At 44.0% G+C, this 15,788-nt stretch overlaps 1 protein-coding gene across 11 annotated transcripts in view; it reads left to right on the top strand.

Moving 5' to 3' along the window:
• The window catches only part of nrxn2b (neurexin 2b), a 699,408-nt gene extending 683,941 nt beyond the window's left edge, over positions 1 to 15,467 (top strand). For 5 of the 11 annotated variants that reach the window (XM_069671760.1, XM_069671756.1, XM_069671757.1 and 2 more), the window contains 2 exons: positions 313 to 391; positions 12,404 to 15,467. In XM_069671760.1, coding sequence (XP_069527861.1) covers positions 313 to 391; positions 12,404 to 13,293 — 969 coding nt within the window. In that variant the 3' untranslated portion in view covers positions 13,294 to 15,467. Of the gene's footprint in view, positions 1 to 312; positions 396 to 707; positions 718 to 3,797; positions 3,810 to 6,634; positions 6,651 to 8,183; positions 8,196 to 10,955; positions 10,982 to 11,331; positions 11,347 to 12,403 lie in introns of all 11 variants that reach the window. The other 6 variants (XM_069671765.1, XM_069671764.1, XM_069671766.1 and 3 more) reach the window with 4 other exon arrangements.
• Positions 15,468 to 15,788: the final 321 nt, after the last annotated feature.

Here is a 15,788-nt window from a genome sequence, read left to right on the forward strand (position 1 = left end):
TGTTACAGACGAGCTGCACCTCTTTGATTGCTCGGTGTTTGCTCAGATAGAGCTTCACATCTTTGCTTACATAAATACACATGGGTGCTACTCATATAGCAAACACACCTCCGTATTTTCGACAAATGTACTACAACTAACAAAAACCTTCTCAAAAATAAATCTTCACAGAAAGAGTTTCTAACCTACAGACTTAACCTTGTGTGTAAGTCTGCAGCCGGAGACTCTAAACACTCTTGGATGTTTTATGTTTCCTGCACAAAGATAAAATGTGTCCTGACTCTCCTCTGCGTTCTCTCTCTTCTCTTCCAGAATGCGGATGACCTCTTGGTAGCATCAGCTGAGTGTCCTAGCGATGACGAAGATTTGGAGGAGTGTGAGCCTGGAAATGGTGAGTCAACTCAGGGAGTTCTGTCTTCATAGCACTTGGTGAAAAAAAAGAAACAAAGTGCAGCCTAGAAGCAAAAGTAGATATAACCCTAACTCCACTTTTATGACACTTTGTGACTGCGCCTCCCTCTGTATGCAGCTCTGATTGGCCAGATGTGCACCCTTTCTTATTGGTTTTCAAAGCAGCAGGCAGGCAGCGGCACTGTTGTCCATCAATTGCTCAGCCGAGTGGTAGTTTCTGGCATTTACCCAGCTGCTGCACCAATCTCCTGCCCCGATTTTTAACAAGGCAGGACAGTTTCCACGTGGTAACGCAGCTTGTGCTGTGCGGCACACAGCTGCAGCATGGCAGGCGCGGTGGCTGAGGCGCTGCGAGTGTGAACAGCGGGTCAACTACTGTTCTGACACCGTGACAGGTGGGGGAAGTTAAAGGCCGCGTGTTTTAACTCGCTCTCTCTGTGGTTTCTAACTCCATTAAGCTGACCTTTTTTGAAGACTGCCAAGAACCATGTTAGTGTGAAGCAGTGGGATTCAAATGATTACTACAGTAATAGATGTGCAGATCCACATTTGATCATATTTAAGATACGATTTTTGTTGTTAAACGGCATTACAGATTTAAATGACGGTGGTGTGGGTTGGGTGAAAACCATTATAACAATCATTACAATAGAGACAGGATTAAAGTAGTAGAAATTGTTCTTCTCCAAACCTTCACCTAAAATAACAAATAGTTTATTAATGCAGACTTGATTTGCAGATTGCAGATCACATTTAATTTCTAAGCTGTGAGCTGTGTTGAGGCAAAAGGCCAAGCAATGTCGTCTCTGTATTAGCATTTGCGTCGTCTTTGTACGTAATGAGGAATTTTGATCTCATGAATTCTAAGTCTCAGTTGAAAAGAAGTTTTAATATCATTATATTTACTTGTGTGACATTCTGAGAGGAGTATGAGCAGGGTTTTGTTCCAGAATCAATCAATCAATCTCAAGTCATTTTTTCTTGGGCGAGTCAAGTCAAGTCACAGGTTATGTCAAGTCGAGTCGAGTCCTTAGTTAAGGCAAGTCAAGTCCCAAGTCATGTCACTTTCTTTCCACCCAAGATCCAGCACTCTTACCTGTAGTATCCGGTCTTTATAAAGAGAAAAGACAAGGTGTTAGCAGCCCGTCTAATAATGATATTATTGGCCAACTTATATAACCTGTTCGAAAAGTATGACATTGAATTGTATCTGTTTTATCTTGGCACAGACGCAGCCATGATGATGGTCTGCTCTGAGAGTGTATTGAGGAGTAACGAGTAAGACTGATGAGGCTTCTGATGTTGCGTGTTGCCATAGCGAGGAGTTTGACTGACAGCCAGCCATCCAATCATGACAATCACATATGGGGAGCTTTCTGAGTCGTCCAATCATGATTCCCAGTTTGCGCTGCGTACGTACTTGATAGTTAGACAGAAACTTGACAACATTGAATTATGTCATTTTATATCTAACAGTCATCATGCCTCAAGTCAAGTTTCACGTCATTAACTTGCAAGTCCAAGTCGAGTCTCAAGTATTTTTTGTCAAGTCGCAAGTCATCAAAACAGTGACTCGAGTCAACTCAAGACCAAGTCTCAAGTTCACATCTCTGTGTAGGAGCCTGAGAATTTATGGAAATATAAATAGTATATTCAAAAATCCAGAATATAAGACGCAGTCTGTTTTTGGGGGTATCCCAGAGGAGAAGGTTTTCTGTAGCTATTTATTAATAAAAAACTGTTTAATTTATTTGCATTTAAAACACACACAAATTACAGCCTACTATCTGTTTTCGCCATGTCGAGTTTGCAGTCGGTGATGTAGCTAGAAGAAGCTGGCAGCCTACGGCAACGTTGATTGTTGTGAGGGTTGCGGCAGCAATCATGATGGAGCAACAATCAAGTTAGTTTTCCCACCCCTTATAACTGCGGGGAAAACAGCACTGCGGCATATTGTAAATAAGAGACGTTGTAGCGGCTTAATGCAGAGATGTCACGTCACCACTTACATACTTGGCCTCACCTCTTCTTAAGACATAAGCCTAAATTTCACACTACGCACTTTTTTTGCATTAGGCACCATTAATGCATCTTTCTTACCCTTGGAGATCTCCATCCTTGGTAGCAGCTTCTGCAAAAACCCAAAAAGCAAGCAGGAGCATATAAAGTTCAGTTGGGGTTCTTTTTTTAATGTAGAAATAAATGCAAATAACAACATTGAAAATGAATCACCTATCTTACCAGAGATCCATTATGAATTATACATGAAGGCCAGATTGTGCTGAGGGTAGAGCAAACTTTGAGTTAACAAGAAAACACAAAGTTATGTCTGTTTCTGTGGAAAGCGCGTCTCTTTCCTGGGCTAAGTTTTATTTCCGGAACAGGGATTAGAGGTTTGAATAGAGTATATGTTGGACTGTAAATGACAGGAGATTATAGCAATCGGTGTGTTTGTGTGTTGATCTGAACCTGTGTGGAGAAACTCGAGTGCAGCATTCTCCTGCGGTTTCTCTCTGTAGGTGGCTGGGACCGAAATAGAGACTCAATTCCCTTCTTATCGAAAGGAGAAATGAGAGTTTTTCGGTGGATGCTATGCCCAGGCTTAATCTCCCGTGGGGAAACACAACTCTCTCTCTCTCTCTCTCTCTCTCCATCTCTCATGTATGCCCACACAAACACACACACACAGTGGCAGACATGCTCACCTTTCCAGACAGACACTTGTCTCTCTCTTGCTCTGTGGGTGTAAACTTCTCTCTCTCCCGAGAAACAACAAACACGGCCCCGCGCACGTGCTTCCGTATCGCACCTTCCAGATGCCACAGGAGTTCCAGCCAGGCGAGCCCGCGGGGTCGGATAAGCCTCGGTGAAAGCTGCGGACAAAAAAGAGAGGAAGAATCAACATCGTCCGAAAAAACATGTCCCCTCTCCATCACTGCTCCACAAACACAGGCCTGTAGTCGCTGTATGATAGGACCCATTCCCTGTGTTTTCAATTACTCTGTGTTATTGAACTGCCTCTAGGAGGGAGAAGTAATGTTAAGCACAGCTGAGCAAGATATGACTGCTGTGAATACATGGGGATCGATACAAGCCCTTCCTACAGTACATACAGCCGGTGCAGCTTTATCCGCTTTACAGATGTTTACCTGCAGCCTTAGTGCCACAACAGCCAATTCAAGGGTATTTTCTCACAACAGCTTTCCATCCACAACTTTTCTGGGGCTGTCTAGCTCTAAATGATGACCCCCTTACAATGATTGCAGGGCAGCCGCAGTCGCACACTTGCTGACAAGCTCAGAGTGGATGCCATATAGACAAAAGTGCAGGGCGGGGAGAGAGAGAGAAAAGCCTGAGGAAGAGATGAGCGGGGAAAGAGCTGGAAGGAGGACTGCGCTGTGAAGGACTGACCCTCATTGAGATTTGCGTCACGTTCCTCTGCGCTCAAAGCAGGAGAGGAGAAACGGGGAGGGGAGAGGAGGGAGAGAGAGAGAGACACGGAGGAGGTACAAAGGAGAGGAGGAAGAGGATGCAAAATAGAGAGAGGGAGCGGAGGGAAATTCCCGAGAACGATTCCTGCCTTTCCCACCAGGCTAATTAAACTTTGACTTTGTTAGGGAGCCTTAATTACATCACCCAATTAAAGCTTTTGGTTTGGATCCTCGGGGTTGTTAATGAGCCTCTCGTCAGAAGGGTGACAAGACACAGGAAGTGGATTACAAAGATGGAACTTAGTGGGGACAGTAGAGTGACAAAGTGAACAGAAAAACCATATTTCTCGTCATCTCCTAAAACTTTCTGTTCTCACAGTAACACACGGTTATAGAAGATATTCTAACATCTCCTCCTCCAACAACAAGCCCCGCTCATTAAATGTCTTTAATTTATATCTCCATATTCCACTTTGTCTTTTCTCTACCTCAGCACGACCTCACTTTCCCTCTCTTGCATACCTCCGAGCTACTTATCAGTCCCAGGATGTTGTAGGCTGTATATCGGTCTTACTCTTGACAAGATCACAGCTTTGAGGAGCTCCTCAATAATTCATCAGACGGCGCGCTCGCTATAGAGACGACCTGCGAGTGTTCTTTTTTAGGTCGAGGAGCGAAACTAAGAGATTGGGTGATAGATGAGGGATGACCCGGAGCGCTGAGCCCCCCCTCCCCCTCACCCGACGTGAGTCACGGCTCACATTGGATCAAACCTGCATCGGTCGATCGCTTTGGGTGTCAGTTATTTGTCAGTGTGATACTTTATTGATCTGTTAGCTAACCGTCCCTCTACAAGTAAAACGGCCCAACTTCATCACACATGTTGGCATAGTAGAAGCGTGGACCTGTGTACTTTAGATAATCTCTAAACAGTTCAACATGCATGCTCAACTTCACTCAAGTCTTGATAGATTAAAGTGATTGGTTCAATGCTTGATTATCTGTGGAAATGCTCTCTATAGATCTATATTAACACAAGATTTATGTTCTGAGCAGTAACCAATCATGTTTGGGTGCAGGAACAGTCCATGTGGGTTAAGCTTGATGACGACTTAGCTTTATTTTAATCTCTTTATCTATATTTGCATATGAATGCAGATGACAATCAAGATGTCATCCCTCTACTCTATTCTCTTGTCTCAAGATGCAGGCGAAGGAAACAGGAAGTCCTCGCTCGCAGGGATATGTGGGCCACTCTGAGGCTGGAATGTTGGCAATCGCACCAAGTATAAAATATGGGTTATAAGATGCTGACTTAAAAGTGTGGGAGTTGGATTACATATTAAGATATTATTAAGAAGTTTTTGTTTTACATAACATTTTTGCAAAATAGGCAAAACATGTTCATAGGGAGGAATTCTGAACGTAGAGACGCACAAAATTCCTTACCATAACTTCATCTTTTATATTTTATCTGCATTAGAAATACAGCAACTGAATTGGTATTTTCTTTAGCTCGTTGTGCTGCAATTATATTTTCTAATGCTTCATGTCCCTAATATGTGTACAACCAACACATTATGTAAATTAGGCAAATTATGCTCTGGCTGTCACAGATTGTATTCAGATCAATTTAAACACAATTATGCAACAACAATCTGCCACCCATCAGTCACCTGCTTGATATCACCCAGTTTTACACTGACTCGAGCTGCACGATACGTGAAAAAAGTGACATTGATATTGACGATATTTCTTTGCGATATAAAAAAACAGGAAATAGTAGTTGATGTGTTATGATGTCATCCTCCGTTTCTAACGTACGTGTTCAAATGTATGTTTTAGCAGCGTGACCAGCTCGGTGACGGTAACCTTTGGAAACGACAGCTCACGACTTTTACTTCCTGTCGACACACACACACAACCTCGCGCCCTGTGTGCTCTGCAGGCGTAGCTGCTAAAAGTAAACAGTTCGCGGCACGTCCGCTCAGTTACCAGCCCGTATGTGTAGCCACGAGCACCTGGACGAGGTGCCGCTGAAAATACACGCACTGAAAAGTCGCCACGCATGACTGAAAGCCTGCCTTGATCATCCCACAGATGAGCGTCACGTGCTTGTTTACAGGCAGGTGACAGACAGACACTGTAGCTCAGCTCTGTGCTCTCATAAAGGGCCGCACTAATGTCAAATCAGGCAGACTTTTGTTGTAGATTTGCACTAAGCAACAACAAAGTAGCAGCTTCACATGTTGCAGATAATTTGCCTCACAATTGCACGTCCTGCGATGTGACCATTGCACAAGCACACATCACAATTGCGATGGTTGAACGATTTATCGTGCAGCCCTACCACTGATGTAATGTAACATGATGATGTCATTACCAAACACACAATGTAATGATGCCAAATGGATAGCATTTATTTCCGGTTGGTATTAAAGAAGGTGAAAGCAGCTGCTTTAGTTAATGTTCACACTGTGCTGTCTTCATTTGGTAAAAACAATAAAGACTAAACAGAGCTTCCACAGAGGTAAGTCAGGGGATTCAGTTCTTACATTAGTAAGATGAATGTCGAGCCTGGTGCTCCATCATCTGCAGAAAACATTATTCAACATTATTCATATGCCTTGGAACCATTTCCCTTCAAAACTGGTCAATGATGCATTTTGTTATTAAGAATTTCTGCTGCAAACTATCGTTTGCGAGTAATGGATTCTTTTTCCCCTCGTGCCTGTGTTTTCTCAGCAGGGCGTCTTTCTGCTCACTCTTCAAACTGTAAATAAATATCAGAGTTTCTCCCAGGAGCATGTAGAGAAACGCTGGTTCACAGTTTGTCTGCACCAGCTAACCCAGTTTCTCTTTTACTTAATTTTTTCCTCACTTTTTTTTTTTTTTTTAAGCGAGCTGGCTTTGCTGTTGGATTGAACAAATGCACTCAAAGGAAGGCTTACTGTAGAAAGCAGACGTGGAGCAGATATACCTGCTCGCAGCACCTTGGTAGTCAAAAAAAAAGATGTAGAGAGAAAGCAAAAGCAGGGAGGTGGTGAAGTAGTAGATTTTGATATCTCTGAATTCCCTGTGCATGTCTGGGATTTATTTATACCACAGTGAGCTGGAAACACGGGGCCGGGCCAGGAAACAAATCCAGCCAGCTTCATGGAGTCGATCCAGGTGCTGATGAGCTGCAGGGAGGTGACTTTGACTGCAGCCAATATGTGACTCTCAGCGAGACACGATACGAGCAGAGCATCATCCCTTTGTGTCAACATGAATCACTGTGCCTGAGAGCGACGGCAGCAAATGCAGCAGTTGTAAACAGTTTATGGAGTCGCATGTGTTTCTTTCCCCTGCTGCACAGATTATATGGCAGTAATTGTACCTATTGTGTTGCATGATTTAAAAGCAAACACTGGAAAATATATAATGCACGGACATGCTGTTGGATTTTCCATCTGCAGTCTAATCAAAGCTGAATTATAGAACACTCAAACTCCAAACAACCTTTTTGCTCTAAATATTTCAAATGGATGTGAGCGGGGCGACGTGATCGGCAGAGTAACGATGTTTGTTAGGCGGCCGGCGAAGATGCATCAGTATCCATCTGCCCTGTTCTCGTTTTGAATAAATGGAGAGAGGATGACTCACACTGGCAGCGATGTGGAGTGGCGTGTGGGTAAAGATAAAGAAGAAAATTTCATCATTCGGGCTAAACCTGGTTCCACCGCCTCAGATGCGCAAATCAATGGAGTCAAACTCAATCAATCAGGCAGAATATCTTTGAGTCTCTTTTGCTTTAATGCTTAAATGACTGTGCTGAAAAAAGAGGCACCCACACACTGGAATCATGCTATATGTATACTTCAGCACAGGCTGCATCAAAGCTGGTCAATCCATGGTGCAGGATTTAAGATAAAACATAGCCTGCGTCTGTGTAACAAATACTGATGTCTTAGTCTGCGTGAACACCATCAGTGGATATAAGAAGTTGACGTAGCCACAGTGATGCTTTGGCCATGGTATCTTTGTTTTTTTAGAGCCAGAGGGGACCATATTTGAGGAGAGAGTGGATACATAAATTACTACTACTACTACTTAGAAATAATGCAAGTTTAATTCGCTGTTGCATTGGCTTGTTATGTACGGTCTGTGCTAAATTCTCAAATTGCTGCAGTGTGTCCCAAATATGCCCACACTTAATAAGTTCTGCAAAACTGACCCCCACCGTTCTAAATCAATGTGTTGGCGTCGCAAAGTAGTATCTACGATTTGTTCTATATATTAGAGTGGTGAACAACATGTCCACGACATAAGAATCTCATGGGATGGGCGTTTTGGTATTAGCCAATCCCCTAAGTTGGAACCAAGGACTTAAGGCTTTTGAAAAACTTCAGATTTTGGTCGCAAAACAAATGACATTGGTCTTATTTGTTCCCTTTGGAATGTGACCATGGTCTGTGTCAACATTTATTCATTATCAGCTTCATGTCACCGATTGGGGCGGCTGTGGCTTGGTGACAGAGTCGGGCGTCTCTCAATCGGAACGATCCCTGACTGCTACAGTCACATGTCGATTTGTCCATGGGTAAGACACAGAACCCCGAATTTCTCCAGAAGGCACAGCCATGGGGTATGAATGGGCAAAGATCTGATTGGAGATTAGCACTTAAGCCTTTGCAATCAGTGTGTGAATGTGAGTATGAAAGGGTGAATGTGACATGTAGTGTAAAAGCAGCTTTGAGTGGTCAGAAGACATTTCCCATACTTGTTACACCTCATCAATGTCCTACATGTTAAAATCAGTCCGTGGTTCTTGGCAGCGTTCAGCAGGAAACCACATCTGTGAACGAACGTTTTTTCGTGACGATTCAAGTCAACTCTCTTGGCCTGTCTGCGACCTGTCTGTGGGTGTTCGCTGAACAATCAGAGCTGCATGCAGAGGGAAGAGGGTGCAGTCGTGGAGAAGGGGAGAGCCAATTGAAGTTCATGATTGGTTTAAACTGCGGGTGCAGTAGGGTTTGGGTCACACAACAGGAAATGAAAAGATGGCTCTCTTGATATGTGCCTAGGGTGCTGAGACGTGGCTCTCCGTGTTTGAGGGCTGAGGTTCATTATATTTCTGGTAGTCACTGGGATGATGATATACCCCCTTCGGGCTGTACAGCAGAGTGATGCGAGTGATTTGTTGGAACAATCCTTTAAACGTTCTTCTATAATAACTCAATCTAAACAATCCTTTTGAAGCAATCTTCTGGTCGATTTTAGACCGAAAAGCAGTGTTCCCAATTCTGCAAGGAATACAGAAAGTGTTTACCGTAACAAGACCATCCATTTGCAAAGTCAGCCACATGTAAGTGGGGCACACAGTGAGTGGAGGTTTCTCCTCAGTAATTGGTGGGCTGCACAACGAGCAGAAGGTAGAAAGCTTGAAATTGCACTTGCAGCATCTCTGCCGTGCAGGCAGATGGCAAAGTAAAGATAGCAAAGCTACCATCTCGTCCTTAACCCTCAGTCAGGCATATGTCCTGGATCTCTGAGGAACTATCTCAGAGGTCCCGAAAAACAGTTTTTAGTGAAATAACTTGTCAAAGTTAAAGAAAAAGACGGGTTTTTTGGACCGCACTAAACTTGCAAAATCCTACAAGGTCTTTGTTCCTCAAATGTGCCACCACGCTCTGCCGTCCTCTCAGCCTTCAAGGTGAAACACAGCCCTCAAACGCGGAAAGAAAGAAAATATAATAGAGAGAAATATCATTGCCATGGAAACTAGCCCTTCCAGCACTGGTACAGAACTAAGAAGTTAGTAAAGGTTTGAAAGAATCACTAAGTTTTTTCCTTCACAGCTCTCACATTTTGCTTCATTCCAAGGCCTGTTTCTCTGAACTGTGTTGTTTTATATACTGACATGTTTAGTGGCTTTGTTAACTCAATGCATCACCCTTTGCAACAAAGCCTTTGCCAATGTTTGAGTGAAAATGTATGGTTGTATAACTGACCAGGTTGGGGGGCTCAGGGTTGTGGGGGTCCATTCTGAGCTGAATTAAAGGCCACTGGGGAATTCTTACAATCCCAGCACCTCCCCTTAAACTTCTCCCCAGTATCCCCGAACTGCCTGATCCAACCCCCTCTACCTCTGAGTCAATCTGATTTACCTCATCAATGAACAAAGAGCCAGAGTCATGATTTTATGCTGGTGATGTTGGCATTTCTTTGGTCATGTTTTTGCTGTTACCTTCCCTTTTTCTCCCTCAAAGATGTGCCATGATCTAATCCCTCCCTGATATGTTTTTCAAATGTTTCCTTGACTGTTGACACTTGACCCTTACACACTTTCCAGACTGAAGAGTGAAGTTTTATGAAGTCAAATGTAGTGTATTAACAGACTGTTATAGTAGCTGATATTCTTCCATGTTCTGTTAACGTACTCCAAATATGTTTAACCCTTAAAGCAGAATCCCAGTATTTCTAAACCCGGGCCTGAACCTGGACATATTTTGGGATCTAAATGACTAAAAGGAACAAAATTAAATTGTTCTAGCAGGTGACTTCAGCCCGGCTTTTTTGCTTAGTAGGAAAGGTTACAATCGGCCTTCAGACCCGGGTCAAATGACTCTGCAGTCGACCCGGGTATTTATCGTCTCGGCTCCGATCGGCATTGATGGGAACACAAAACCTGCATCGACACGCTAATCTCCGCCACCTTTCCGGCACGATGCTATGATCCATCGGTAACTTCTGCGACTCCTTGTCATCTCGAATTCCGCCCGTCTCTATTTAAGCAGCGCTCAAATATCGTCGACATGCCGCCGAGTTTGATACACAGGCTGAATGAGTAATCAATACGATAAAGACCTAACCACTGTAACATCTTTACTGTTCACCAACCCTGTCTCTGACGCGTTTTTAGGCGCCAACAGCAGGATACTCCACTGGTCTTCCCGGGTCTAAAAAACCTGCATCAACACTCTAATTTCGGTGGGAAAGGGGTATAAAAGTACCACCACCAGATTGTTATTTTTATAGTCTTTTTATAGACAGCATCACAGAAAGGATCCCTACAGAGATAGACCTTTTTATAATAGATCAACATGATATTTGGCTGACCGCCGGGGTCAGCCCTACACATAGTAGAGAGAGAGAGAGTTGCGACATCGCAATGGCGGATCACGGAGCATATTGGAACTCCACTGACGCGACTCTCTGCCTATACGGCTCTGGATACTTTGTTCGGGGAGTAGGCGGGGCTGCTCCTCCGCTGCTCGTCCTCTGTCCTCACCTGCGTCCGCGTACAGCGCGCGCCTGCTTTCAAACACGTGTCATCGGCCTCAAACGGACAGTTCTTGTGACACATTGCCCACAAAAGTGCACATACTTCGGAGTCACCATTGGTATCAGCATTGGTATTTTGTGGCAACCGGCTGAAGCACCATACTGGAGCAACTCCAAACGTTTTGTACCCATCAGTCATTTAGACCCCGACATATTAAAATAGGGCCTGGGTTCAGAAGTACTGGAATTATCCTTTAACTCCAACTACTCCCAACTGGAATTACAACAAATGGTATTAACACCCAATGATTTAATTTGGATGTTCATTTCACAGTGGCCTAAAATCAGATAACATAACTGAAGCTTTTCAACCGATTTTGGCTCATTAAGACAAAGTGTTCACTTGTGTTTAGTGGCTGCTTAAGAAAGACATCATTGCCCCGTGTTTATGTGTGGTGTTTGGGAGGGAAGTGGGCATCAGGGAGCAGTACTGTTTAATGCTGTCTCTCAGTGCACTGAGAGTTTTGGTTAGAAATTAGGGGCATCGGTTTCCTACAGCGGCTCCTAACGGGTTTGCATACAGATTAAGCTAATCAGAATTGAGCCAACCATGCCTAAGGGGAGGAGTGGGATTGAGACAATTTTCATGAGAAAAAAAAGATTTATACAACAAGATTCTGATTATCTTCCACCCAGTAAATAAACAAAAGGAAAGGAGGTAAAGAAGGGGGGGAAAGTTGTTTATCACTATCCAAGAACAATCTTACACAGCTTTCTTTTTGTAATTTTTTTTTCATGCAAAAATCATGCGGCCAATTTGTTGATGTAAGTGACCTGAACCTCGTGGTTTGCTATCTTATTTAACCAATCACAGCAGCAAGAAACATCTGAGCGTTAGCGTAGCAAGCATAGGAAAGGATAGCAAGTTAGCAGTGAAGGATAGGCTGTTTAGTACAATAGATGTTAAGTTGTTCAGTGTAATTTATAGTCTACTTTTCCTGTGTTAGTGATATATCATGTAGGTGTAGGTCAGAGCAGTCAGGAACAGGTGCAGGATGCAGAATGTTCTTTCAGCTTGTATTTTAGCTCAGTTCAGAGTTAGTCAGCATTTTAACTTTTTAAATAGAACAGACTAACTAAACTTATATAACTAACCTCATGTTAAGCTTTAGTGCTGTTCTAATACTGGTGTTGCTGTATTAATTTGAACTGCTTCTCTTCTGTTGACCTAAAGGTGGTCTCGTTCTCAGGTGGTCTCTAACACTCTTTCCTTCGTTGTCTCTTTCTTGTCCTAGGAGGTGAATTAGTGTTGCCCATTATAACGGTGGACTCCCTAGACCCCCCATCCATCGCCACCCGCTACCCAGTAATCCCCCCACCCCCTACTACCTACCGCCCTTTCCTCACCCTGCTCGAAACCACCAAAGAGTCCCTCCCCTTGCCAAACGGCCGGCCCCCCTGCCCCTTGGACCAAGAGGACTGCGAGGAGACCATCGAGGTGTCGGCGTATGGCTCGGGGGAGATGACCGAGTCGGATGACGAGGACTATTACAAAAACTCCCCCCTGGTCACCGACAGGACTGTCCTCCCTCCTCCCCCAGCCGCTGAGGGTGGTGTCCAGAACCCCCGAGACCGTCATTTCTCCCGCGTCCCCAATTCCCACCGCCCACCTCTATCCTCAACCCCAACGGCCAATCCCGACCAGCTCAACCCACGCATCAAGCCGGCTGCCGGTGGCAGCAGCAGTAGCAACAATATCCCCGCCGGGAAAATGAACACCCGGGACCAGGTGCTGCTGCCGCCAGCCCACCCCTCTTCAGACCCTGGCCACCGCAGAGTCCCAGGTATAACATATCCCCCAAATTTCCCCCATGTTCCCACTCCAGACCCCACGTCTCCAGAGAGAGGGCTCCCGGGCGCCGTGGAAGTGCAGCAGTCCAGCAGCACCACAGGAATGGTGGTCGGCATCGTGGCAGCCGCCGCCCTCTGCATTCTCATCCTGCTTTACGCCATGTACAAGTACCGAAACCGCGACGAGGGCTCCTACCAGGTGGACCAGAGCCGCAACTACATTAGCAACTCAGCCACGCAGAGCAACGGAGCCCTGGTAAAGGAGAAACAGCCAACCACTGCCAAGACGGTCACCAAGAACAAGAAGAACAAAGATAAAGAGTACTACGTCTGAGGGAGCGCTGCCGAGACACACAGAGACAGACAACAGACGCACTTAGAGAAGGAAAGAGACGAGAGAGAATGAGAGAGAGGGAAAATGGCAAACATAACTTAGAGGGTAATTCATTTCATACTCAGTATTGTCAGGTGGCCATACATGTTTCCAATTCTAGTCTGGTCAGAGGGAGGCGGTAAGGCAACATCACGTTCTTTGAGCATCGCGCTGTGATTGATTTGACTTCTGATTAAATGTTGTGGATGTAATGAAAAGCTATTACACCTCAGATTCAACACATACTGTGCCAACAATGTATACCAACTGCTGATAAAACAGTGACTGATGGATTAACACATGACAGGTTATTTAATATCTCGAGTACTGTAAGAAAGCACCATCATCAGTATTTGTGTCAAGGTCTGTACGTCACTTTGAGGCGAGCTTGTGGTGCATGCCGTCACCTTAGACAGTATCAACATATTCTTTTCCAGCTAGGCTTCAATTAGCAACCGAACATCCCTCTGTTTAAAATCAATACTACTGCCAGCTTACAGGAACACTCTCCCACCTCTGTAAGACGTCTCTACCCTCTCGTCAAATCGCTCTCTCTCTTCCTCTCATTCGCTCGCGCACTCTGTTTCTCTCTTTGTCTACGGTGCTCTGCAGCTGATGCAACGTAAACTCTGCCGTGTTTCAAGCATGTAGTATTCATTTACGAAAAAGAGAAATTTTTCTTTCTGTGGAGTTTAAAAAACTTAAAAAATATGACGATGATTGATGATCATAACAACCGTTAAACGTAGCAACTATGTGAGAAACCACCGCTCCGACCTAATGGATGCTAACTATGTACGTTTAGCCGCCAAAAACTTGTCGAGGCCAAAAACCCCTTGGTCGTCCTTTTGTTCCAGCAGATCTGTGTCATGTGTTTCTGGGGCTCCGAGGCACCCCCTAGTGGGCCAGCAGAGAAACTGCGTCACGTCCTTACAGTTACTAATAACCGAAAACAGAAAAAAACCTCCAGCAAACCAGATGAACTCTGTTCTATATAATTATAAATATATGTATAGACGTTGCAGACACCTATGGACCTAAGACGTGAGGAAATTGAAAGTATGCTGCTACTGCGCAGCGAAGACGGACTTAAGGAATTCTGACGTCGGAACAGTTTCACCAACCCCAGTTTCCCTGACCCGACCCCTCTCATGAACAGTACGGCTGACGCAATGCCTTGCTGCAAGACTCAGCCACTTTGGTTTGCTCTTTTCTTTTCTTTTTTTTTTTATTCTTTTCTCTGGAGAAATGAGAGACATTTTAGGGAAATTCATTCTTGCTGGAGTTCCACTGTGGAGAGAGATACCTTGCTGCTGAAAAAAGCGACTGTGTCTTTCGCCTCCTCTCTCTTAGCCTGACTGGACTGATGGCAGCCAATGGGCACAAAAAGCAGACTTTGTGGGAAGAGCACACACACACATTAAAAAGGTGAACGCCAGTTCCCTTGGAAGATGTACAACAGAACTCTAGTATTCCAATTTTCTCAACTCTATTAAAAAAAGAAAACTGTACCATGAAAAGAAAAGAAAATCCTGAAAAAAGTTTGTGAAATGTCTAAATATTTGACTCTCATCCCATTACTAAGAGAAATGTGTTTTCCCTACTACCATTCCTGTTTGAGAAAAAAATGACCATATGATTCTGGAAAACTGAAATTTCTATGTATTTTCTTTTGGTAATTGAGCAAATGTGATTTGGGTTATGAACATGAAACCACCCATTCTCCTTTTCCGGGAGGGGAAAGTTCCTCTCCTTTTAATCCATCCCCCATCTGTCATCCTAAATCAGTTTTTTGTCCTGCATCTATTCCTTTATCTCTGTATGGCAGATTGTACGTCCCCATACCCCGTGGAGAAAGCAGGCTCGATCCATCCTCCATGGGCTCTTTTTTAAATTTGTTTTGTATCTATTTTTGTCCGTACGGCTGGAGACAAGACGGCCATCGTTTTCATTTGACAGGCTCCATCGATTGACTCTCCTGCCATGTTTGTCTGGTTTCTCTCTTTCTCCATTCCAAACATACTCCTCCCAGTATCTTCCTGTTCTTTCTAAATGTTATTGTAAAGTGTTCCAGTGAGATGACTCTAAATATGTGTACATTAACAGAGGGAATACACTTGGTTATATACTTCTTACTACCTGTGTCGTGTGGTCTCTTTACTATCTTACTAAAACGACAGAAAATGTTATCGATCATTCTGAAAGTCCGATATAAATAAAAAAATAATTTGCATAGGGTCGTTCCCACTAATCGGTCGAGAAATGGTTTTGGATTGTAAAATACAAGGTCAAAGACATCTTAGGAATCAGCTTAATAATGTCAAATATTATCAGAGTACAGAAAGCTAACTATTATTCACCCATGGCCGGATAAATTAAGCTCCTCAAACACTTGTTGTCAACTGTTACCTCTACCAAGACGTACAAAGCTCATGCTTACCATTTACCCTGGCAAA

The sequence above is a fragment of the Semicossyphus pulcher genome, unplaced genomic scaffold (genome assembly GCF_022749685.1).
Source record: "Semicossyphus pulcher isolate SPU_LCO1_2020_fin unplaced genomic scaffold, fSemPul1.0.p SCAF_21, whole genome shotgun sequence".
Lineage (NCBI taxonomy): Eukaryota > Metazoa > Chordata > Actinopteri > Labriformes > Labridae > Semicossyphus > Semicossyphus pulcher.